Source organism: Notothenia rossii, assembly GCF_949606895.1.
Source record: "Notothenia rossii genome assembly, chromosome: 6".
Classification (NCBI taxonomy): domain Eukaryota; kingdom Metazoa; phylum Chordata; class Actinopteri; order Perciformes; family Nototheniidae; genus Notothenia; species Notothenia rossii.
Window position 1 is genome coordinate 26,088,492 of NC_136909.1, and position 24,535 is coordinate 26,113,026.

A 24,535-nucleotide genomic window follows, 5' to 3' on the forward strand; every position below is an offset into this window, starting at 1 on the left:
CACCGCTGCCAAAATCTCACTCTGAGCTCTGTTCAAAACTTGAGAGCCCTGCATATGCTCCATCAAGGACGGTGCTACAGGCCGCAAAGGCAGTGCACTTACAACTACAATAAGCATGTTAATGTTAATCTAACAGCTCCAGCGATCCACTAGAACCCCCCCCCCCCCAATTTTGCATTTTGAAATGCTTCCGATTTCTGAGGTCTAAAGGTTGGCAAGTATTTACATGCTATGCGTTAGCTGTTTGAGCGTGTGCTACATGCTATGCGTTAGCTTTGTGGTGTTTATTGTGTAGTTTGCCGGAATTCATCGCTTATACATATCTATTTATTGTTTACTTTCAATTTCTCTCTGTTCTTCAACCCAGTTCTCACGGGTTGGATTTGTATGAAAATAAACCCTGTATATTAATGAAGACCCCGGCCCTGTGTCTATTACTGGAGGGAGCTAAAAGCATTTTAAGAAATACGCCAATAATTAGACTCTACTCAAACGTAGCTGAGACTTTGCCTCCATTACATACTGTCATTGCATGTCATGATTCATAAGCCTGGAGTTTAAAGTGTAGTTTAAAGTTTTTAGCACACTGATGGTGTTTTTCGCAAATTAACCCTTTCTAGAAATCCTATATGACAATCTGTATCATTGTATTATAACCTGTTAAACTGCTGTGGTACAGTCCTCAGACATCTGTGGTGACAAACCTCACATGGTGCATTATCTTGTGAAAAACTTGTGCATGTGAACATTTAAAAGGAAGTCTTAACACACTTCTCCGATATCTTGTCTAGTCGCATACTTTTACTATCCAAGCTTTCAACCCACAGGTATATGCGAAGAGTACCTTTATTTGCATCTATTGTCTTGTAAAATGCGCAATTGGCTGTTGGCTAAAATGAAGTAGTAAAAGTAATGGCAGTAAGAGTATACACTCCACATAGGAAGTTACACACATCATCATCAAATGTCAAGTTAAAATACATAAGCTAGATAAATAGAGAAAAGAATAAACCCAGCCTTAATTTAAATTGTTCTATATAACAATTTGTTATCGAGTTGCATATCTAAGGACTGGAGGTAACTATTTAAGTGTAGGCAACAAAGAAAATAAACATGGAACAAACATTAAATGTCATTTATCACAAGTTACATTGATACATAACAGAACATGTTTAATGTGCAAAGTATTTGACTTTGGACTGCGCTTCTTGCAAAATTATAGACAAAACAACTAATCACATTAAAACATTTTTCTTAGGGGCGTGGTTGGTCATCTCTTACTAACTAGAGAGTCCTCAGCAGCAGCCTGTTTTGGTATATTATCTGTAATATTATCACATAACTGCCCTGGTATCCATATTTGGTATCTGGAAAATGAAAAAAAGATAGGAATATATTGTACAGAATGAGAATATCTTCCAAGTGTTTTATTCTACCCTTAAATTGTGAGGTATGAACCACCTTGGTTTGATTGTGGTTTGCCAGCTTCTTATTGTGGTGGATTTAGGAAAGGGAACAGGAAATGTGAATTCTTGACACGATGTGAATAAAAAGAGAACAGGTCCAACCACCTGCCAACCACCATTATGTCCATTTTTTGGTGACGTGAATATTCACATGTCCCAGATGTGAAAGTGCTGGTCTGCTCCAGCAGAGAAAATCGGAGTGCTGTCAGAGTTTATGGCCAAGTGCAAGACTCGATCAGAATGAGCTGAAAAAAATTCAGAAACGGTATTAAACTAGGACATCTAAATACGTTATTATGATAAACAGGTGTTACGTCTGGTTTCAATTGCATGTCATAATTTGTGTCACATAGTACAATATTTTAGCAGCCATCAATGCAAAGATGCATATTCACTTAACAGTAAATCACTGTGTAGTTTGGAACATTATACCTTTTTAAAGTAGTTTCAAAGAATGCCTAATATCTTCAATTGATGTGAAAACTCATACCAGAAATGTCAGTTACTACTGATTGGTTTCTGAACAAAAAAACGCCAAAATGAACATAAAGTGCTACTGAATAATGAAGTGAAACAGACTGGCAGCTCAAAGATGTTCAGGCTATAAATCACAAACAGATAAGTTGATAAATAACAATTAATTAACATTTAGAAAACAAAGAAATTCAAAAGAATCTTTATTGGATTTTAAAAGAATGGTTTTCAAATGTCACATTGACTGGAAACCCAGGATATGAATGACTCAAAATGGCTCTTAAATATCTCAGCCATAGATGACAGAGCTGCAGGTCCAACTGTCACACTGATGCTGCTATATTACTCAGCATCTGATGCAATACATGTATTCTTATGTCGCTGTCGTAAATGTGTTTATGGATGTTATTGCACATTAATCATATTTCATATTCTCTCACCTCTGAGCTGGTAGAGGGGGCTGAGGGAGGGAAACTCTGACGACCAGCAGGTGACTTGGTGATGAGGCAGACCGTGACCTGTGACCAGATATCTCTTCTTTTCAGCCCAACGTAGAGAACAGATCTGCAATTTGAGCCATTAAAAACAGTCTGTCCAATATTTATACCCAGTCAATTGCTACACGTTGAGAGTTAAGTACCTGAGACTTTGTGTTAGCTGATGTCACACATGTCCCCAAATCTGTGTCCCAGATTCTCAGCTCTCCATCTTTCAATCCGCCTCCGGTGGCAATCATCTTTCTCTGCCATGGACACCATCCCATTGCCTTAACATACAAATACAAGATATAAGAAAGCACACACAAAGGTCAGCAGATTGTCTGGTTGTTTAAGCAGACCAACTATTGAATGGTTGCAGGATCAACTGTGTTTTTGAAACCTCTGTAACAACAACATCCTTTAACTAGCAGCATGGTGCTCAAGTTTGCACAAGCTATTATTAGTCATCCTCAAATCATACAGCAGAACACACAGTTGCTGACAATGTACGAGTGTGATTGTGTCAAACCCGTCTTCCACCTGTAAATGATGCAGGTATTCTTTTGCAAGTGACATTTGGTACAGACATTTATGAATCCCTAAGGATACATTAACATTGGTTGTCTTATGACATTTTGTCTCGTGATACTATCACTCCAACATTTCAATTTCCAATACTTTATGGCCTAATACTTGCAATGTTATCATACAATCATACAAAATGAAGTTGGAAAACAGATAAAACATTACCTGCTAAACGTTAGCATGTTTACATTGCCATTTTGAGCGTATTAAACAACCGGCCATTAACTTTTGGGTTTAAGCATCAGAGAGCCACTAGTATGGCTGTTGACTTGTAGTCATCGTTATATTATAAAAGCGTACGAAGATGTGTCCTCCGTCCCTATTTCATTAGGTAGATAAGATACAGTGCAAATAAAAAGTATTCATGTTTTATTGTTTTACAACATTATATACAAGCCTTTTTCTTTCTTTTTTTACAGTGAACAGTCCAATGCCAGTGTCAAAGTTACAAAATACAACTCTACACATTGATCTAAATGAATTACTAAGTATTAAAAGCACTACAATAATCAGGCTTCTCCTCCCATCTGACAGGCAGGAGTTTAGCTTACACTGACCTTTACAGCGCTGGGCTGTGTCATCGTAGTGATTGGCTGGTGTGACCTCGTGACCCCTGCGATGTCTCCATCCCATATACAGAGGAGGCCCTCTGTGGAGCCGCTGGCCAGACAGTCCTCTCCTGGGGCCCACTGGAGGCTGCAGATCGCCTCCTTCTGCACAACGGCACCCACGAGAGGTGAAGGAGCCCGAGGGTCGAGGTGATGGATATGCCCGAGAACTGAGCCGCTGTAGGGTTGTAGAAACTGTCATTAATGCGTGAATACTACACACTTAATATTGATATAAACTGTGATTCCCTTTTTTACAACAGCTAATTTTCGTTTTGCTTAAACATTAAAACAATATAGATTTGAATACGAATGTCATTCCTTCTTTATTGGAGTTTAAAGATAATACGTTATTTTTCAGTCCTTAACTTTCATTTTGGGTACTTAAAACACACACCTGCTGAGTAACTGCTGTTTCCAAGAAAGAGCCATCACCACAGACTGATGTGACCACAGACGCCTCATACTCTTCCTTTGTTCAACATCCCACAACTAAAAAGTCAAAGAGACACCACAAACAGTCATTCTGCTGATTCAACTAGGTGTGACATTTCCCTCATACAGGCCCCCCCAGACCACAATTTGTACAAACCAGTTTCTAAGCCAAATGTACTCATTTACTTTAAGCTCCAAGGCATTTACCTGCATCTCCCCTCGCCTGGTACCGATGCAGAGAGTTCTGCCATCTCTGCTCCAGCTCAGACACGAGATGGTCTGAAGGTACGCTAGTCCTGGTTGTGGACTCGGGGCCAAATGTCCCACCAGAGCACGAGTTTCTGAATTCCAGAGGTAAACAGAAGAGCCCAGTGCTAAAGCAATTATACCATCACAACTGCAGTCGAGAAGATTAGTGTCTGAAGGGAAAAGATGGAAAAAAGAGAGAAGGGCTACTGAGGAGTAATACTGACAAACTTAACTGCTGATTGACACACCATCAGATAATTTAGACCGGACACTAAAAGTTCCCTTTTTAATTTTTCACATTGTGTTTACTGGTTTAACTGTTGTATTGTTTTTATTTCCCAACTTGAGGGTGAATATCATGTTTCAAAAAAGTCCTCATATTGGCAAGAGTAGTAGTAGTAAATGTTGGCGACTTTATTCTTTATTATTATGATAGCCCAAAAGTGGTCATATGTGTTAAGCTCATACTGTTGCTTAAACTTGAAGTGTCTTTAATGCTAACTGACGTATGACAGTTTACTTGGGCAAAAGTGAAGTGAAAACTCAATGGCGAACCATGTGCTAATCCACCGTTGCAAATAGTACCTCAACAAATACACTATTTCCTCCTATCATTTGCTAAAAACTACAGTCTTAGTGTTTTAGGAAATAATAACACTTCGCAGGATTAGTATGTTTTCTTACAGTAGTCGTTCAGCAGTGACGGTGTCGCCAACTTCAGCACTGACTTTCCACACTGACTGACAGAAGTACTGTCCAGAACAGCAAATGGCTGCAAAGCATGTATCCTCTCATCAGAACCTGCATGGAAAAATGTTACATAAAAACAGAGTTCACACACACACACACACACACACACACACACACACACACACACACACACACACACACACACACACACACACACACACACACACACACACACACACACACACACACACACACACACACACACACACACACACACACACACACACACACACACACACACACACACACACACACACACACACACACACACACACACACACACACACACACACACACACACACAGCATTTTACTTTGATTTACTGCTGATAATGTCCATTGCATTTATTTTCACTCACTGAAATCAAATCACTTCATAAACTCTACAAGATGGACTAGTGATGATGTACAGATACAATGATATCAGTAAACAGGAACATAAACAGACCTCCCACAGGCTGCACACAGTCTCTGCTACTTAAAAACATCTCTGCACGTTTCTTGTTTACTGGTATGGCAGCATGCATCACCCTACAAGTCATTCAGATCAGATCTTTTTGTAGACCTTGAAGTGCTGTAGTAATGTAGTGAAAGCCAAAGAAAAAATTAATGCTGTACCAGCCTGTTGAACATTTCCATGTTCATGAATTGCTGCTCTCCAGACCAATCCCTGCAAAAGAAAAGTTAGAATTATTACAATATTTAGTCTTTTACAGTCTTTTTTTGTTTGACCTAGTGATCTCATGGCTTCATATTCCACCTCAATCAATTTAGCAAAAAAACAATGTTTGTTTTTGCCATTTTTAACTGAAGCGTCCAAATAACTTTCATTGTTAGGGTTCCTGCCTTGTTGCTCACTTTTCAACATTTCCATTGGTATAATAAATCCCAAATTAAATGTATAACTTTATTTACATAGAACCTTTTAAAGTATAGGTTAAAAAGTCTCACAACCCACTGGAAAAAAATCAAACTCCAGTAGTACAAGTTCCTTAAACAAACCTGCTCTGGGGCATTCTTTGTAGCAGTCCATTTCCTGGCAGTGAAGGTGTGTTGTGTGTTTGGAGATGTGACACCCCCACAGTACGATACGCCTCCTGCCAGCTCTGTCTCTGAATAGGAAAGATGATATCAGAAAACATAAAAGCACCAAAAAAATGCTGCTCTGAATCCACACTCCATTTGAGACTGATAAACATAATGGTGAAAACCACAAAGAGTTGATACATGAGTGTGTGTGTTGCCCTAAACAAACATTTGGGCCTTTGGACCTAAAACAAGGACAACAACTATGTGACAAACTACAGTGTATTATATTTTAAAGGGGAGGGCTGTGCAGAATTGTGCAAAAATATATTCAGAGTGCTGAGCATCAACATGGCTCACAGTTTTGTAATGCATAACATTTGTGGGGTGGATAAAAGTCATTGTCAATGGGCCTTGTTCGTGAGGCCGGTAGCAGAGGGGAAAAAGCTGATATAAGTATTTGTGTGTGTCTTATACATTCTTAGCTTGGGGTTTGAATAATACCATGAATGTTTCCCTGCAGATGTCTCTGTGCTGGTTCATGGTCTCTCGGAGGGGAGTCCAGCTCCAGTCTCTGGCAGACTGCCTCCAGATCAAACCTGGGCTCCCTCTGCCCCCCAGTGGCCAGAGGTGTGCTCGCAGCTGGACCCTCACTGCTGCTCCTCTGGATGATCCTTCTCCTGAACCGCCTGTACGAGACGTGATGGCCATCGTTTGGTCCCTGGAGAGACAGAAACATGATTTTAACAGAAATAAATGCAAGTCTTAAACATCTCAAATACTGCGAACTGACACCAACTTCCTACTTCTGCAAACTCAAAATACCACAACTTTACTAGTGTTAAGCTGGCAGTGTTCACAACATGACGTCCGGTTACGTTTCCAAGTAAAAGCATGGTAAATGCCTTTTAATTGCGAATATAGTGTAAGAAGAAGAAATAAGAAGGCTACTCACGCTGGGAGGCGCAGTCAGGTTATAAGCGTCCGCTTTTCGGCGACCATTTATAACACATTATTGTAAGCACATAGGCTAATTTAACTTTTAGAGCTATTGATTTGTTTAATTTCTGCTTTACGCCTATTTAATATATAAATGTAGCCTAACCTAATGTTCAGCAGTATCTTACTCGGAACACCCTAATAAAAAGAGTTGCACAAATGTGTTAATACTAATGAAAATGAAATGATTTTTCATATTTTAGGGGGAACGATGCAAAACATACCAAACGGAATCATGAAAATACTATTTTGGATTGAGAGGTTTAATGTCGCAATGGAAACGCATTACCTTTACGATGGCACTTACAATGCTTTTTGAGTGGATCACGTTTACTGTTCTTATTTGGAATGGTATAGAGAACCGCAGTGACGCGTCATAAAACCCGGAAGTAAACTTCTTCTGGTTCCTTCGTCAAAAACCAATGCAATTTCTCCATAGGATTTTGGAAAATAGCTCGAAATAAGGTCTGTGGTTGACACACATTTAAGAGAGGGATCACGTTTTGTTCAGCCGGATAATCTCCACATGTCAACCCTACTTTTATAATTTTTGAATCATAAATCTAGTCGCCAGAAGCGAAATGCTAACGTTATGCTATAGACGAACTACAAGCCAGTACAGCAACAGGGTTGCACGACTTCAACGTCACGCCAACTTAAGATCATTTCAACTGATTGCACTGAAACTGCACTTTGAACACTTTAAATATATTAACTAAATTAAACTGTATACCCCGGTTATCTAGGCCCGTTTTGTTTTGTTTAATGTATACCACGTTTATCAAGGCCCTTTTTGATTTGTTTTATGTATACATGTCACACTGTTGGAAACGATATTTAGATATTTCTGGATTTATAAACACATGTAGAATTTTTGACAATAAAGCTGAATTTGACTTTCGTGTGCTTGCATATTTTAACAAAGCTTTTCCTTTTAGCCACACTGAATTTAACTAGAAGTCATGGCTGTGTCAATTACCAGTCTGATATCGTTTTACAAAGATGACAAGAAGAGTGTAGATAGAGGAGAGAACCACTACAAGTCAGGACACGTAACAGTGCAGCCTAGATGAAGGTGTGCTTACCGGTGTTGTCAGGGCTAGCACGAGGGACAAGGTTTATAGTGTCGGTGAGTAGTGATAGCAAGAGTACCGTTAACCTAGAGTTAATTTATTCACATTAATTCCCATCAACAAATCCATTTTATGGGTCACATGAAATCTTTATTAGGCAAGGCAAGTGTATTTATATAGCACTTTTCAACACAAGGCAATTCAAAGTGCTTTACAAAAAATGAAAGACATTAAGAAAATGGCATTTAAAATCAGTCATTAAAAAGAAAAGCCAATAAAAGAAACATTAAAAGAAAAAATACATGGATAAAAGTTACAGTGCAGTCTAAGATATGAATAGTTCAATTAAAAGCAGCGACAAAAAGAAAAGTCTTCAGCCTGGATTTAAAAGTAGTCAGAGTTGCAGCGGACCTGCAGGTTTCTGGGAGTTTGTTCCAGATATTTGGAGCATAATAACTGTACGCTGCTTTACCATGTTTAGTTCTGACTCTGGGGACAGAAAGCTGACCAGTCCCTGAAGACCTGAGAGATCTGGATGGTTCATCATTTAGCAGGAGGTCAGAAATGTATTTTGGGCCTAAACCATTCAGTGCTTTATAAACAGCAGCAGTATTTTCACCTCACTGCAAGAAAGAAGAAGAAATAAAAAAATTGTGAATCGTTTTTAATTAACATTTACTCGCCTTTGCAATGTTGTGGTTGTTAGAGTGTTAGGTTTCCTGTCAGCTCGTCTGTTGGGAAGATATAAAATATTAGTTTCATGGAAGTCCCCCCGTCACATATAAGAGCATTAAGACATACAGTACATAGGCTAAAACAAAACATCTAAAGATATAACCTTGCACTTTGATAAATCTCGTGAACATTTTCACTATTTTGACATTTTTATAGATCAAATTTGAACTAAAGAAATAAGTGGTAGATTAATCCATAGGTGTCGGCTGCTACACTAATTATAATAGTTATATTTCTTAATTAATTAAGATAAGATATTACTGTATTGATCCCAATTTGGGAAATGTTTGTGTTGCAGCAGCCTAACAAGAAAAACAAAATATATAAGTTATTATATATACAAAAGTATGTGAGGGATGGGATTATTAAATTGAATATAAATGTAAAATGTACATGTGATTTTACGTCCAAGAGAAGCTATGGAGCAGAGTTCTCTGCCAGCCAGAGGTGATTTGTTATTAGTTCAATATGTCAAACTGATTTCCCTGACTAAAATATTTAGTTACATGGTGAAACGTTATGCTGCTTGTACTAATTAGACTTATCATATAAGCCACAAAGGTTTTAATAGGATGTATTCATTATCTTTACTTGTGTTGCGGTCTTTTCAGCAGCGCCATCTCTAAAACGGCGATACAGTCACTACCCATCATTTACATTTCACCGTGACATGGACAAAAATGTAACGTCAGCTTACCTCATGGCACGAATCCAGACTCTCCTTTGGAAAACATTGGCCGGGAAACGAAAGAACAAGCACGTTTCATGCGAAGACCTGTGGCTGCAACCCGGAGCAAAGCAACAAACCATTGCGTAGCTAACTAGTAGCGCTAGCTTTAGCTAACGTAACGAACTGCCGAGTAAAATTGGAAAACATTGGTAATTAATTATTCTATCATTTGTAAAACTACGGTGTTTAAAACGACAATTTCAAAAATACAGATTCTAATGGTCAGATATAGATATACAGATACTAAAGATAGGCATGTACTTGCTTTCAAGCAGAACACAGGGGAAAACAAATGTAGCGGGAGTGTTTACGTGTTAGGCGTAATGACTTACAACGGCCTCGACAATTTCTGTAGTCCTATTCAGCCACTCGGTAACAACCATCGTTTTTCAGACACGTAAACTCTTCAAAAATCAACAGTGGGGTCACTGCTGATGTATTTAATGTCGTAGAACAAAACGTGATTTATCTCTTAAATTTGTGTCAACCACAGACCTTATTTCGAGCTATTTTCCAAAACCCTATGGAAAAAATGCATTGCTTTTTGACGAAGGAACCGGAAGTGCTAAAAATGCTAACTTACTTCCGGGTTTTTGGACGCGTCACTGCGGTTCTGTTGGCTTCCGGTATCGTGCTAGTGTTTTATAACTTATATCTGTGTTCCTTTTCCGCTGGTCCGCCCCGAGATTTTATGCAGGAGCCCCCGCTAACTCCTCGGTGGTTATTGCTAGAAAGGATCCGTCTTGTGTAAATATGACGTCACGTTGTCGTTGTAACTCTCGTTGGAGCGGCTCGGAAACACTTCTACAGCAGTAACATGCAACATACACATTAATGCAGCAGGATAATAGTGAAACACTGAAAGGGAACATTTTATTCCACCAGGAGCTATCTTGGGACTTTTACTGCGACAACTTTGACTTGCCTGTGAATAAAAAATAAATCATAGTGTTGGTGATCTACAGTGTTGTCATTCTTCTTTCAACAGCAAGACCGCTAACACCCTATTTCAACAATCACACTCCCTGTAATTGACATAATTATTAGATAGTTTAGCTTCTCACCATCATTTACTGTGGCCCACTGATGTTAACGATTGTAACTGAAAGGCTGCCTGTCAAACTTAAACATTCAGCATTATTGAAAACTCTCGCGAGAGTTTTACACTAGACGGATCCTTTCTAGCCATAACCCTCCTCGGTTTGTTCTTCCCCCTCCAAGATGGAGGCCTTAGGGGGCTACCGCACAAAGTCCTCCAACCCAAATGCGAAAAAGTTGACGGTTTTATTGAGCATGACAGTCGGGGTCGGGTGTTTGTTTCTCCTGCAGACTCAGCTTGTGAAGCCGAGGAAAACAACTGATTTTTACTCGTTTGAGGTGAAAGACGCGAAGGGGAGGACGGTGTCTCTGGAGAAGTACCGAGGGAAAGTAAGTCCACATCATCACCAGTCATTTCAGTTTGAAACAACATCTGTGCAAACTCTAAGTTATCCAGTGTCAGTTTGTTGTGTTTTTCATTGAAATTGTAGTTTTAGCACATAACAGTTACACCGTGTTTCTCCTGTGTACAGGCGTCTCTGGTTGTAAACGTGGCGAGTCTCAGCGAGCAGACGGAGATGAACTACCTCTCATTGCAGGAGCTGCACCGGGAGCTGGGCACCTCTCACTTCAACGTGCTGGCCTTCCCCTGCGGTCAGTTCGGGGACACTGAGCCCGGGACCAGCCGGGACATTGAGGCTTTTGCCAAGTCCACCTACGGAGTCACCTTCCCCTTCTTCAGCAGGATCAAAATAATGGGCTCAGAGGCGGACCCTGCCTTCAAATTCCTCACAGGTGGGCATAACCACATCTGTCACATCACATCACATTTTATTTGGGTTAAGATGATAATTGAATGATTTATGGAATGACCCTACCAGCTGTCTGGCAGGAAGTGCAATCTGGACCTTACTTTCACTGCAACACAATGACCCATGGCTGCAACTCAATTTTAGTCAATAGTATTCAGTTTATAATGGAAGCCTTTGCATTATGAAGCTGCAACAAGTTTTAACACCTGACTTCTATAGATAACTGTCATGTCCCAAACTAAATATACAACTAAAACATATTTATGCTTCCTCATAGGGAAAACCTAATGGTTAAGTTTATATGTAGTCGTGCGTGCATCTTAAAGAACATCTGGAAAACTAGCCTGTGAACTTCTGAGGTTATTGAAATGTATTTGCTACCTATTTATAAAAACTAAATAGACTTGGGCTTAATATTAATTTGTATACATGTTTAATTTATTGTAATGATAGATAACAATAAAGCAGCTACTCATTGTATATTCCATTCACTTCAGAGAGATCTATGTCAAACTGTACTGATTATTCAGTGTGTGAAGTGAGTTATATCGACCTTACGATAATACAATTATTTGTCAAACCGTTTATATTGTAGTAGCTGTCACTTTATTATCTTTGATTTTTGAATCAATGCAATGAGGTGTCTTGAGTTGAGAACAATTACTTATGTGGCAAAGTTGCTGTTGTGAGGTGTGATTTTATTTGATACTTTACAACATTAAATTAAGTCAGTGTGACATAATCCGGAGCAATAATCTATATTTTACAGTTTATTAATAAGAAGCACTGGACAGGGAAGAGCGTCATCAGCGTTCCTTGCTTATATTTAGGTTAGATGCATCATTAATGAGTGCATACTAATGTGTTGTGTTTCAGATTCTGTGCAGAAAAGTCCCAGGTGGAACTTCTGGAAGTTTCTAGTAAATCCAGAGGGTAACGTGGTCCGATTCTGGCGAACAGACGAGCCTATAGAGAGCGTTCGAGAAGAGGCCACGGCGTTGGTGCGAGAAATCATCGTAAAGAAACGGGTGGAGCTATGATGGAGATGGATACGGGACAAATCTAAGTGTGTTGTGCCCATATTCCCTTTGCTTTGATAGCAATGAATGACTGAACGCTGAGCTGCTACAGTGAGGGTGGTTAGTGAAGTCTGGCTCCAGAAACTTGCCGAATGAAAATATCAATTTTCAGTCATTCAAAGGTAGTTGGAGTGTGTGTTGGTGCGTGGGAAACATCGGATAATAATGACAATCATGATGAACATTCCTTATAATGACCACTGCTGCAGCCAAAGGATTGCTTAGCCATTGAAGTGTTTGATTTTTCAAATGTTCAGTTTGCGTTTTTGTACCATCTTTTTCAAATGTTTACATTAAAATCAAATTCTTAAGTGAAGCATAACTTTTTAGCCGATTTTTGACTGATTTGAGACCTCAAATTGTAAATCACCCATTGATGACGTAATGTGATAGGATTACGTCATCATAGTTAATTGATTGGGGAGCTGAAGATACTTTGTTCAGTTTAAATAAATCCACATTTTGAATGCAGAATGGTGATGCCAAGTTGGATGCTAACTTGCAAGTATTGCAATAGAAATGCATAGTGTCACTGTTATTTTGTATTCTAAAGGTGATTTTGTTATTTGACATTACTTAAAACAGTTTTTTTGAATGTCTGCTATAAGTCACAAATCAACACCTGCAACTTTGAATCCCAACTTGCTGTTTAAAATTGAAGTACATTAATTGCAGCATCTCCTGGCTTGTTGGTGTGGGTTTGAATGGAAAGTTGGAGGGCAGCAGCAGGTAAGCTGGCACACAAAGAACAAACCAGCTAACAAGACACTGCCTACCAACCACCCACAATATGAGCATTTTTCTTTTTGTATCTTCCTTAATCATTTATTTCTAGCTCATTGTATTCCAGAAGCTCAAGTATAAAAATACCAACATTTATTGGACATCCTCTCCTGTGCAAAGCTTCCTAAAATCCTGATCTGCTAACATAAAGTGCATGAGCGTTCAGGGAACAAGTGATAGACGTAGTCAAATGTAACTGTTAAGGTAGCAGAGCAGTGTGAGCTGTTGAAAGCAACATCAGCTAACATTACACTGCCTCCCGACCAGCCACCACTCCCCAATCATCCTGCTGTAAATGCAAATGAATAGATTTGACTAGGTTGAAGTGATGTTGAGTTGAATGTTTTGACATTGTGCTGAATGTCCAATTTCAGGGTTTTTTCATTCAGTGGCCTCCAACCTTTCCCCGGCTGTTGACTTTTCATTTCCCCGGTGAATGAGGTGTGCTGTTTGAGTTGAGTTGCAGCAGCAGTGAGGAGTGTAGCTGACAGCTGTCAGTCAGTAGCACAGCCAGCAGCAGTACACTGCCACACTGTCACCACCAGATCAGAGGCTGCCACAACATGTAACCTTTTAATTTCTTCAACATTTCCCCTCTTACCTTGAAGGGACAATGGCTTCTCTTTCTGGCAAAATCTCGCAGCATTCTTCTCATATTGTCCTGGTTATAAAAACAAGAAGACTTTCGTCAAGGTGATGCTAAAACAATATCTTTCGATTAACTTCCTTAGGTGAAATCTGTTTGTTTTTCAATCCATTATTAATAAAGTCGTGGATTATTGTATTATACAATGGATCAAAGTCAATGTGTTTTTTTAATCAATATTGAAAGAAAAGCTTAATTTTAGACACCGCCCTGTGTTTAGAGCCCTGTGTTTTAAGGGGTTGCCTGGTAGCAACAGAGCATAATGTGATTAAGGACATAGCTTATGTATCAGGCTATTTTTATATTAGTTTGTACTCACCCAGTCTTTCGCTTCTTCGCTTGCTGGCTTCATTTCCAGTTGTAATGACTTTGCGTAAAGCAGCAGGTCCTGTCTCTGTCCTGCCTGGTGCACCTGCTGCTGCTCTCCTGGACGGACTGCTCCTAAATACTCTCCCCGGGCGCACGGTGGAGCGGGAAGCCCCTTCCTCTGCTCTGCTATTGGCGCTTCAGGTTTGAGTTTGTTTTTCATTAGTTCTTGTCAGGGATTCCCTCCGCGTCCTGGTTTCTACTGGATACCAATAGACACATTGAAAAAGAACAACGCAGTAATGTTTTCAAGGTGGAGGCGGCAACATGTTATCAGTTAATGACCCGGACAAGGACAAACTTATTTCTTTAGGTCTGTCAACCTCTACAGATTTTAACCTAACTGCCAGATTTATGTCGTGAGAAAAATAATGATTAATGAGTTGGTATTATTATAAGGGAAATACATTGATGGCAAGCCATTTAAAGCATGAATCGTGATAAAATATTTAAAGGGAAATACGAAGGAAGGCTATAGGCCTTTTCAAAATAAGATTTTCCTCAATAATGGGCAGGGAAAAATAAATAAATCCTTTTATAGTAACAATATATTCTAGTATTGTTTATTTCGTCTTGTTAACAAATTATAGACATTTTAGCAGTTTATAGGTTGCAAATGGTAAAAACGTAATAAATAAAATAAAATTCGTGGATAAATATTTTTTGTTTTATTACAACTTCACTGCAATTATAAGGTAATACAATTATAAAGTGGAATAACATTTTACTTAACAATACAAATATAATAATACAAATGGGCTATGTGTAACTTTTCAGAATAAAAACAACAACAAAATAAATAATGCATGCAGGTAAATTAGTATGTTTTGGATAGACAAGACATGGAACTACTCTTTTACAATAATCTGTTTTTGCGGGAAAAGGCTGTGTGTCCGCGGGCCACACGTTTTAATGATGATCTGCTCTGGCGCTAAGTGGGCTGAACGGCGCGAGGAACGCACGTTCGCGCCATCTGCCACTTCCATATGCGCCCACACCGGGCTCGAGCCTGACTGTGCGAGAGGTGCGTGCATTAAGCAGCACACGCACATCCATCAGAGCTACTTCAACAGGCAACCACAATGCAGTCATAACAAATCACATAAGTCTACTTTTGAAATTGTCCCACCTTAAGTTTATCCACACAGATCAATGTATAATGTTAAAGGCCATTATTCACATCTAGATTGATCATACATTTATTAAAAAGTATTGCTATATTATAAACAATCGTATAGTGCTGTTTAATATAATCAGACAACACTGCTAAATGCTGCTTTATTTGTGGGTGTGTTAAGCAGTTTGTTTGTCTTAATTGCCCATATGGCATGTTTTCTTCATTTTATGACTTTAAAGTATAGCCTATTGTAGCTTGCGTTAAAAATACACACTTATAATAATAATTCTTTTTTTTCCAGTTATATTTGCCTAGAGACTTTGAGCAGTCAACAACATCCCTCCCTCCACAGAAAAACTAATATGAATATGTTTCTACCCGCGGGACTTTGTCTGAATGGTATACCCAATCCCTCTAGGTTTGGCTTCAGTCACCTTAGAAACTCATTGTGTGTGTATTTTCCCTTTCCCCTCCCTTATTGTCCCCCGCAGTTTGGCGGTAGCTTAACCGGTCAAATGTGTCACAACCAGTTTAACAAAGGCCGGCCTGCCCGCTCTCCCCGGCGCTGCTGGTCAGTGACACGCGGACCTGTTTGTTTGCAGTAAAAGTGGCTCAAGGAGCGCCTGGGTGTGAAGGTTTGAGGTATGACAACAAGCGTCCAGTGTGGTTTACGTTGGCAGCTGGGAGTTAAATGGTTAACAATAATCTTGTCGGGTCAACCAGCGTGGTCAGGGTTAGTCTGACCATTGTACCTCGATTTTATGGGTGGAAAGTTGGCCTACTATTTAATCAAGTAGCCTAGCATTTTCAGGTACTTGTAGCTACTTGTATAGTCTACTGCAATTCAGAATGAAACATTGCACTTTTTAATAGGCTACTTTAGTATACGTTTATATATTATAACTTCAAAGATTCAGTTAAATAAATACAATTATGATGGTACAATTGAATTCTATTGATCAAGATAAGACCTTAATAAATCACAAACTACCCAAGCAAAAATAACCCCCCACACACATTTTGTCAGCTGGCACAATAAAGTAAAGCCTCATATATACAGTATTTTGATATATATTAAACTGAAATGGGAAGTTAAGCATGAATGCTTTAATATTGGTATGTAAAGGGGTGCTAATCCTTGTGTTATCTTATTTGACCAATATTTTATTGAAGAACCTTCTTACACTGTGCATTTGTAAGAGCTGAGTACTTCAGGACTTACACAGTTGTTTTCAATAGCCTATAAACCAAACTGCTACATGTTGCACAGTTTAATTAATCAGTCATTCAGCTTTCAAAGACTTTCTTCTGACATAAGCTGTATGTTAATTCAGATAGATCAGGCCACAAACTCTTATCAGGCTCTTCTTATCTTTGTTTATGTTGTCACATCCTATTTCATGACAGTACTGTCAAGTGTTGCCATCCCAGGGCTGCAGTGCTGCCTTCATGCTCTAAAGTAAAAAGGCTCAGGTTTGGGGGAGTTTAAACAGGTGTCTGACCTGAGGTTTGACATTATCCTCTGGATTGGCCCGCCTCGCACCATCCCATTTTTTTTTGTACAGCTAATGCCTTCAACTGTAAGGTTAGAGAAGGATCACATGCAGCCTACATATACCAGAGGTCAGAAGGTCACATACTCTTAAAATAATTGAATCTCTTCTTCATATTTTGATTTCCTCTTATTTCCTTTAACTGTCTAAATTATGATTTATAATCAACGTTTTTGTGAACCTTTCTCATGGGGAATACTTTTTATACACCTGTTGCCAACAAGATTTAGAAGTCATGAATTCAGAAGACATTTTTCTTTCCGGAACGAATGATGTAAACAAGGATGTTAGCTGCAATGCATCATGACATGTGCCCTTTTTCAGACCACACAGTCACCCAGACACAGACAAAAGGAAAGGAAGTCCTTAAGGTCACAGGGTCATATTTGCTTCACTGCTCAAACAAGGTAAGTTCACATTGAAAACAGTTTCTTTCCATTTGTTTGAACATCACCTCCTTCTGTGATAAAAAATCCCTCCAATACAGCTTTATAATACACAACTTTTATTTCAAAGCTTATAAAATCATTTGTTATTTTCAAGACAAAACATGTTGTGAAGTGTAGAAAAAATTGAATTGCTGCATTGTTTGGCTCGATTATAACATTTTGAGTGGTGTAAACAGAAACACAATGAAAACAAAAGCTGTGGCAGTATCATTTCCTTTGTTAGGCAGCTGACTGATTGGCTGACAGGCCAAATCTGTCTGAGAAAGACATTGAATCATTTACAGATCTCCCTATAGATTATAAGTTAGGCATTAACAGTAACTGCCACCCACACTTCCTTCCATCACTAATTAGAAACATTAATGGATGTAATTGTATATCTTTTAACCATCATTTCAGCTGTCGTTGGGAAGCCAGCGGAACCGATATCCTCCTTGCTGAGTCCTCGAAGTGAAAGCACGTCCATGAGGAAACACCTGAGTCCTTATGGTGCTGTGTTCTCTCACAGACGTTCTGAAGGATGAGACACTCTCTTGAAGCTTTGATGCATCCATCGTCATGCTATTGTCTTTTGACATAGAAGTCTTTAGGCCTGAGAATGCACCAAACATGCGTATTGTCTCTGATTCCTGTGGCAGTCTTGTTCCAGTAGCAGCGTTGTGCAGGACGGCATTGCAGCGTGTGCTGACGTCCCTCAGCATGTCCTCCACTGTGTCAGAAGACTCTGTGTCATATCCTTCATCCAGTCGTTGACGCTTACAGGGACTCAGTGTAGTTTTATCACCGCAAGGTATGACTTGTTCTCTTTGGTCCCTGACTGTCATCAGTTTCTGAAGACACACGTATATAGAGATTAATTACTACAGGGTTAAACATGGGTCCAGGATGAAACTGTGCAAAGGGTGCTTGGCTGTGCTTGTCTCAGCCATGAACTCACCTCAAGCACTGAGGCCAGGTGCTTAGCTCGGCTGGCCAGCTGTCTGAGATGAAGGTTTCTCTCCTGAAGGCAGTCAATCTCTTCTTGTTGCCGGTGTAGAGTCTCGTGGAGCTGCAGGCACACAGACACATATGTTGAGTCATGCTGAAGGGAATCATTACTCAAACAGAGGTCTTTACTTAATTGTGCATGTATATGCATTTTGTTGTGTTTTGCCTTATTGATGTTTATTTTATGTAATTTGAATCATAACATTTGCTCATTGCTGGTTTACACAAACTCTCCTGTAAACACATATCAACCAACTGGGAAAAATAAAAAAAGAATAGTGTCTTGTCCTAGCATCATGTTATAAAGTCTTTACACAACAGAAGGACCATGATTGAGTAGAAACCTGTCAATTGATTTATTTCATCATGTTCATTAGCAGGGCTGTGTGTAATCATCCATCAAATCTAAAATATTACCATTGCACCATTTAGATCCACCATAACACAAATCACATATGACTATTACCTTATCATGTGCACCACAGTTATCAAGTAAAAAAGGAGCATATAGTTGCCACAGTGAAGTTTTACCTGATTGTTGACTTCCATAGAGTCTCCGAACGCCCTGCCTTGGCACTGGGTGATGCCTTGCCAGGGAGCTCCATCTTGGACAGATGGGTCGCTCGCTTCTGTGAAAGAGTGGCTCAGACTCTCCACTGGAGAGAAATACTGCTGAGGGGTGAGGAGAGGTATGACACATCCCAGAAATGGCACCAGTTCAGCTGGAGACAGATTACTCTCCAGCGTGGCAGGAGAATCTGACAGAAAAACACACAACATGGGAGAATTTTAAGGATTTCCTCAATTTTAAAAATACGATAATAATAATGATGAGGATTAAGATGAAAATACACTAGCACATATTTAGGATTATATATAAATGCTGCATCTCCACACACTATTTTCTTTGCTTACCTGCCATGAAATCCAGTGCATAATCTCCGAAGTCTTGGTCATCTGCATCAGATTCATTTACCTGTTGTCAATTGAAATGTACGATTAAATGACAAATTGTAGATTAAACACATAGTCGACAGAGAAATCATTCATGCCCCTAACCTGAAAGTCCCACCACGACCAAGCAGGGTAATGTGGCGGTATGGCAGAACATGTATAGCTCATCATTTCGGTAAGTGTTCCGTCGCGTGTTGTGATTTTAGTGTTGAGCTGTGGCAAAGAGGCAGCATGTGAACAAAATATGGGAGGTCCGGCCAATTAGCGGTAGTCTGCGTGTCATGAGCAAACTACAATCTCATTCGTGCATAATTCCAGCACATCGTGTCAAACATTAACAGACGTATCCTGATGCAGATCTGCATCTGATTTATCAACCTTCTCTGGATGATCGATGTGGTGGTAAATGCGATGATAAATGAGGTGTCACAAAACCATGAGGTTTCTAAATAACAATAACGCATATATTTCTGATACTATTTACTATGTTTTTCCTCACCTGAGAGCAGAGGGAGTCGCTCTGCCGTCTCACCACAGACGCACAGTCTTCCAAATCATTCCATGCAATTGTGGATAAAGCTGTAACAAAAGAAGGGATGATCCATGAGTGAACTCTCGAGAGCACCTGATGTAATTATAAGTACACGTGTTAAGGAAGTGCATGAAGTTAAACAGAGATGCATATACCTTGTTCAATGATGCAGGGGAGCTCGACGTACACATTGATTGGACTGCTGCTTCTTGGCACCATCTTATCCTGCAGGGATAGAACGTATGTTAACGCCACTTTCAAGAGCTGTGTGCATCATTCTAAAGAGAAGAATGTCATACCTTTCTGTTTCCTGCTGCCCTCCTCCCCTGTTGGCTCATTTGGTTTGGGCACCCAGCACCGAACAACTTCATGTCTCTTTGCATCTTCATCAGCTCAGCTCTGCAGGACTGAGTGTTCGTGGTTTGATTTAAAGCTAATATAGACGAAATTCTCCCGGTTTGTGTCTCTCCATGCCGCGGCCTCATAGTTTTGGCCCAATCAAATGCACTTATTTGGTCTCCAGGGAGCGATGGCGTCCTCGGAGACTGAATTGGTGCCGACTAACGGTTTTTTTCTGATGTGAAGTGTAACTGGTACCGCGCGTAACGGCGCCATTACAGCAGGTGCTCTCTACAGACCTGCTCTCCCTCCTCCTGCGGCCAAATATACCCTGCGCCGAGCCAGAGGCGTAAATAGTGCCTGGCTTAATTTATCCACGTCTGTTTTATACAACAACACACTGCTGCCTGCCTCACAAGGCTGACCAGCCCGCCAGCACAATAGAGACCAATGCCTTGTCTCTTATAGCTACATAATTCAGTGCGTAATTATTATTCCGCTGTGCGTAAAATGTATTTAGGTCAAGGTCTATTGCAACATTTAAAGCAAAGTGGAAAAAGGAAAAGGACATTTATAGCAGACAGCTTAGTAAACACTCGTGACAAATACCTCTATTAGTAAACAAACAAGACTAGCCTTGTTGACCCTTAACGCTGAATGCACCTGTGTGGTCGACTCTGTGTCAGCAGGTCGAGATGCCACGCGTAATGGATTATCAGAGAAAGCCCCCTCAATTGACCAGGCTGTGTTGGCACAGGTCAGTAAAGAGTGATGCAACGTCAAGTAAAGAGGATGGTAAACTGGGGTCCGAGCAAACAGTTACAATAGACAAGATTTGCATTTGGATATATGTCAATCTGATATAATGGGCTCTTGTCATACTGATCATAAATGTTACAGAGCAATAATTTATGCTAGTGAGTTTACCCCCTAATCAAGATAAAGTGGACATCATCAACTTTCCATTTTAAGTGTTGATTGTATATTTAAATTGCATGATCTCTCATTCATGCCAGTCAGTGTCATCCATGGCCAGAGTTATATCAAATAAATGCCTTGTGGTTTTTCATCATATGTGAGTTATGGCTCCACATTTTATAATCCATTCAGAGACAAAACGCAGATAAAATTACTGATATTTTATTTCATAATACAACACAACAATGAATCACAGTACAATTTTCCAGATCCTTCATGTTGCAACAGTAACATATCTTCAATAGCAAAAAGACACAGTAAACGGTGACTGATAGAATAAAAATGAACAGAATATAATAATATACTTTATTGGTAAACATAACCCGTATCAGTAAAATAAATCAAACTATTATGCTGCATTAACATTCCTTCAGATCAACATAATGAGGTAAACATGATGATTTGATTGTATAAACATCAGACTTCACTTTTGAAATAGTAACTTTCATACAACCCGCCCGGAGAATATAAATCCCAATGAGGAGGGGAATAAGTGATTTTGGTAACATTTGACTGGTGGCACACTTGTCACATGGCAGACATCATTTCCATTGTCTCCTGGTTTAATGACACCAACAGCAACAGGTTCTCTTTGCATTCCTGGGCTAGAGTGTGCTTCCCCTGACTCACATACAAGAAGTGGCCCTTTACTGCCAGAGAGTCTGCCTCAGATAGATCAGGGCTGTCAGATGGTTGGGTACATAGTTCATCAACAAAATAGCCCCACTTGTCCTGTAGCTGGATGGCTGCATGCTCAAAAAACCCTTGTTCTGTTGTCAATAACTCACTGGCTATCCTCAGTGCACAGCTAGCAGTCAAAGATGGTGGATATTTGTTGAAAGCATAGTCTGCAAGGCTTAATTCGCACACTTTTTGTGCTAGGCTGCTGCACTGCCCGGATCTCTTTGTGTCTGTATTTGTTCTTTCAAATCTGCCACCACCTGTCTTCTCAGACTCAAGCTGGGCATCCTCAATGCAGTTGGTGTAATAGTCTAGGAAGAAGGCCAGTGTAGGTGCAGAGAGGCGGAAGTTGAGACGGAGGAGGATGAGACACTCCAGGTTGCATAGCTGCTCCTTAGTGAAGGCGTCACAGCACATTGACAAGAGATGGCTGATCCGCGGTGAGAACACCTCTACCTGGGTAGCACGGAGAAAATAAATGTTATAAATAAAACAAAATCCCCAAGTTTTAGTTCTTAAAGCTTCTACAACTAAAATACACACCTGTTTGCTTGCTAGGAGGAGTGCAGTGACACCCAGTAGCTGGAAGCAGTCAGCAGCCACTGGTGTGGTAACCATGAACCTGTCCATGATGTTCACCGCCAGGCAGCAGCACTCAAAGGACAGATGGAGGTGTTTGTGTACGGGGATGAGCCAGCTGACAAGCTTACAGCGTGCTTCTGTAGTCAACTGAAAGTAAAACACAGACTCCTTTAGAAACTGAAAGAAAATAGGATTTTAGTGAGCGTGACTTGAAGTTGCATCTGATTGTCCCTTATAAATGTATTTGAAACCTTTTCTGTAGCTTTAGTTTAAATACAAGTCTTCATCCTGCATTCAGCAACTTTGTGTTCATTTCAGGAGACTATGATTATACTGACAGCATAATCAGAGATATTAAGTAGCCTGGTAAACTATGGTTTGCAATGAAAAAGTAATCTCAATTGTCAAAGTTGGTGCCACATAACGAAACTTATATATAACGTTGACATATTGTCTGTCTTAACAAACTTAAAGGCTGTTATCTCAGGGGCATATGAGCCAGATGGCAACATATTTTGTTTAGGATTGCAGGTGTTAATAGTTAATACAGGCTTACCATGTGGTTGTTAGAAACAAATAAAAATAAATAGAGACAGACAAGTAACTCATACAATTGGTTAAATAAATTACACGTTTTGAGTAATGGTTTCCATAACTGGCTGAATTTAAGTGCAATATGCTAGACAAAAATATACTAACAGTGCATAAAGTCAAACATGTGTAATAGCATACTTGTGGCTGGTGTGCCAAGCTTTTGCAGGAATAAAACCGCGCCTCTTTGTCCATCTGAATCTTGAAACCGATGTCCCCGTACTGCATGCACCAGTTAGACAGCCGACCAGAAGTAGGCTCGTCTGAACGCAGAGGAGACACATCTATCCGAGCCGGGGATGAAATCGGGGAGGACCCTAAATCTTCCTCGAACCCGGAGTCACTCAACTTGTACATGAATGTCTGCTTCCTGTGGCGGGCAGGCTGCCTCTGATGGGCCGCTGTGAGCGCTTCTTTTGAAGGAGATGCGCAAATGGTGCGTCTCCGTTTCGAAACAGTCTTGGATCCGTTCACAAATGACACCATGTCCAATATAATCGATCTCTAACTGGAGCTTCTACTGGCTTTGCATAACTGAGGCCAGGTCTGACAGAGCAGCAGTCTCCTGGATGTTATTTGTGGGATGGAGGTGTTGGGTGAGGGGAGTCTGGTTTGCGTATCACTTTTCCCGGGGCCATCCCCGCTCCTGCAGCGCACCCTTCTCCTGTCGCCTGGGCAACCGAGGCTAAACAATCACTTATTCCAAGTAGAGTTAATTAAACCTTGAACCATATGTTACTGCTTGCTCTCTGCAGGCCTATTTCATGCTACACAAAGGATTGGGCAATGTCAAAATGTAAAAATACAACAACTATGCATCACATGTTGGCTATACCCTGATGTTTCACTTCATGAATATCAAATGTACATTCACAAAAATGTAGCACCTGTGTGACTTTTTGAAATATGAAATGCTGTGCTTTTTTTTTTTTACAGGAGTTATCTCATATTTTTCAATAAATAACTCAAAACCATATGTGCCTATATGTTTTGGATTTTAAAATGTAGGCTATTTTAAAATGTAGGCTACTTTACTTGTTTGCATTAATTTTGGCCTAGGTTTTTTGATATGTATTAAACCAAAACAATGTTTTTTGCGCTGTAATCAGATTGTTATTATGATTCAGTGAAATGGTGTTGTTAGTTGCACATAATACACACGTGAAATGGTGTTGTAGTGTCATTGGCTACTTGCACATGATATAAATATGTTGAGGTGTTCCACATGTGGTTAAATAATTGAAATGTATTATTTGTAAAAATATGGTTTTCCTACAATTTTTGTACCAAACTATTTTATCTTATTCAGAGTTATTATTCTCAAAATAGTAGCCAAGTGGAAAACAACCGTGTCATTGTTTATCCATAACAATGGCATTCCAGTAACCTCGTCCACAACTGGTTTCAGACATTTTCTGGACTTTGCTTCAGATTGCTGAA

General features: G+C 39.8%; 4 protein-coding genes across 9 annotated transcripts; 1 reads left to right on the top strand and 3 right to left on the bottom strand.

The window, feature by feature from the left end:
* Positions 1 to 567: 567 nt before the first annotated feature.
* LOC307042527 (cell division cycle protein 20 homolog B-like) lies at positions 568 to 14,653 on the bottom strand. Of its 4 annotated transcripts, XM_079686458.1 has the most exons (12): positions 14,286 to 14,653; positions 13,922 to 13,981; positions 6,576 to 6,792; positions 6,048 to 6,157; positions 5,664 to 5,715; positions 4,981 to 5,097; positions 4,255 to 4,466; positions 4,010 to 4,104; positions 3,562 to 3,790; positions 2,581 to 2,706; positions 2,381 to 2,504; positions 568 to 1,711 (listed from the first exon to the last, which is right to left on the bottom strand). In XM_079686458.1, the coding sequence occupies exons 1-12, from the start codon at positions 14,493 to 14,495 to the stop codon at positions 1,614 to 1,616; spliced, it is 1,650 nt and encodes a 549-aa protein (XP_079542584.1). In that variant the 5' UTR covers positions 14,496 to 14,653; the 3' UTR covers positions 568 to 1,613. The 4 variants fall into 4 exon arrangements, with proteins under 4 accessions (XP_079542584.1, XP_079542585.1, XP_079542587.1 ...); XM_079686459.1 differs by lacking the exons at positions 13,922 to 13,981; positions 14,286 to 14,653 and adding an exon at positions 9,941 to 10,120 and having other exon boundaries at positions 575 to 1,711; XM_079686461.1 differs by lacking the exons at positions 13,922 to 13,981; positions 14,286 to 14,653 and adding an exon at positions 10,673 to 10,815 and having other exon boundaries at positions 577 to 1,711.
* On the top strand, positions 10,695 to 17,988 carry gpx8 (glutathione peroxidase 8 (putative)). Of its 2 annotated transcripts, XM_079686466.1 has the most exons (4): positions 10,695 to 11,036; positions 11,180 to 11,441; positions 17,327 to 17,409; positions 17,851 to 17,988. In XM_079686466.1, the coding sequence occupies exons 1-4, from the start codon at positions 10,830 to 10,832 to the stop codon at positions 17,890 to 17,892; spliced, it is 594 nt and encodes a 197-aa protein (XP_079542592.1). In that variant the 5' UTR covers positions 10,695 to 10,829; the 3' UTR covers positions 17,893 to 17,988. The 2 variants fall into 2 exon arrangements, with proteins under 2 accessions (XP_079542592.1, XP_079542591.1); XM_079686465.1 differs by lacking the exons at positions 17,327 to 17,409; positions 17,851 to 17,988 and adding an exon at positions 12,335 to 12,853.
* Positions 17,435 to 21,391, bottom strand: mcidas (multiciliate differentiation and DNA synthesis associated cell cycle protein). Of its 2 annotated transcripts, XM_079686462.1 has the most exons (7): positions 20,224 to 21,391; positions 20,080 to 20,149; positions 19,892 to 19,971; positions 19,354 to 19,414; positions 18,970 to 19,196; positions 18,389 to 18,499; positions 17,435 to 18,281 (listed from the first exon to the last, which is right to left on the bottom strand). In XM_079686462.1, exons 1-7 carry the CDS (start codon positions 20,407 to 20,409, stop codon positions 17,847 to 17,849), a joined length of 1,170 nt encoding a protein of 389 aa, XP_079542588.1. In that variant the 5' UTR covers positions 20,410 to 21,391; the 3' UTR covers positions 17,435 to 17,846. The 2 variants fall into 2 exon arrangements, with proteins under 2 accessions (XP_079542588.1, XP_079542589.1); XM_079686463.1 differs by lacking the exons at positions 19,892 to 19,971; positions 20,080 to 20,149; positions 20,224 to 21,391 and adding an exon at positions 19,498 to 19,883 and having other exon boundaries at positions 17,437 to 18,281.
* Positions 21,392 to 21,533: 142 nt separating this feature from the next.
* Positions 21,534 to 24,335, bottom strand: ccno (cyclin O). Its single transcript, XM_079686464.1, has 3 exons — positions 23,237 to 24,335; positions 22,466 to 22,651; positions 21,534 to 22,378 (listed from the first exon to the last, which is right to left on the bottom strand). The coding sequence occupies exons 1-3, from the start codon at positions 23,579 to 23,581 to the stop codon at positions 21,770 to 21,772; spliced, it is 1,140 nt and encodes a 379-aa protein (XP_079542590.1). The 5' UTR covers positions 23,582 to 24,335; the 3' UTR covers positions 21,534 to 21,769.
* Between the last annotated feature and the right edge of the window lie 200 nt (positions 24,336 to 24,535).

Bases quoted from the DNA above. Each gene is read 5' to 3' on its own strand.
- gpx8 (XM_079686465.1), top strand. From the start codon at position 10,830: ATGGAGGCCTTAGGGGGCTACCGCACAAAGTCCTCCAACCCAAATGCG. The intron at 11,037-11,179 runs GTAAGTCCACAT...TCCTGTGTACAG, and splicing joins TGGAGAAGTACCGAGGGAAA to GCGTCTCTGGTTGTAAACGT. The intron at 11,442-12,334 runs GTGGGCATAACC...GTTGTGTTTCAG, and splicing joins TGCCTTCAAATTCCTCACAG to ATTCTGTGCAGAAAAGTCCC.
- LOC307042527 (XM_079686458.1), bottom strand. From the start codon at position 14,495: ATGAAAAACAAACTCAAACCTGAAGCGCCAATAGCAGAGCAGAGGAAG. The intron at 6,793-13,921 runs GTAAGAGGGGAA...CTGTCTCTCCAG, and splicing joins GAAGCCATTGTCCCTTCAAG to GGACCAAACGATGGCCATCA. The intron at 2,505-2,580 runs GTACTTAACTCT...CTCAAATTGCAG, and splicing joins CAGCTAACACAAAGTCTCAG to ATCTGTTCTCTACGTTGGGC.
- mcidas (XM_079686462.1), bottom strand. From the start codon at position 20,409: ATGAGGCCGCGGCATGGAGAGACACAAACCGGGAGAATTTCGTCTATA. The intron at 20,150-20,223 runs GTATGACATTCT...CTATCCCTGCAG, and splicing joins GGGCAGCAGGAAACAGAAAG to GATAAGATGGTGCCAAGAAG. The intron at 19,415-19,891 runs GTGAGGAAAAAC...AATTGACAACAG, and splicing joins GCGACTCCCTCTGCTCTCAG to GTAAATGAATCTGATGCAGA.
- ccno (XM_079686464.1), bottom strand. From the start codon at position 23,581: ATGGTGTCATTTGTGAACGGATCCAAGACTGTTTCGAAACGGAGACGC. The intron at 22,652-23,236 runs GTATGCTATTAC...TTTTACTTTCAG, and splicing joins GCTTGGCACACCAGCCACAA to TTGACTACAGAAGCACGCTG. The intron at 22,379-22,465 runs GTGTGTATTTTA...CGTGCTACCCAG, and splicing joins TCCTCCTAGCAAGCAAACAG to GTAGAGGTGTTCTCACCGCG.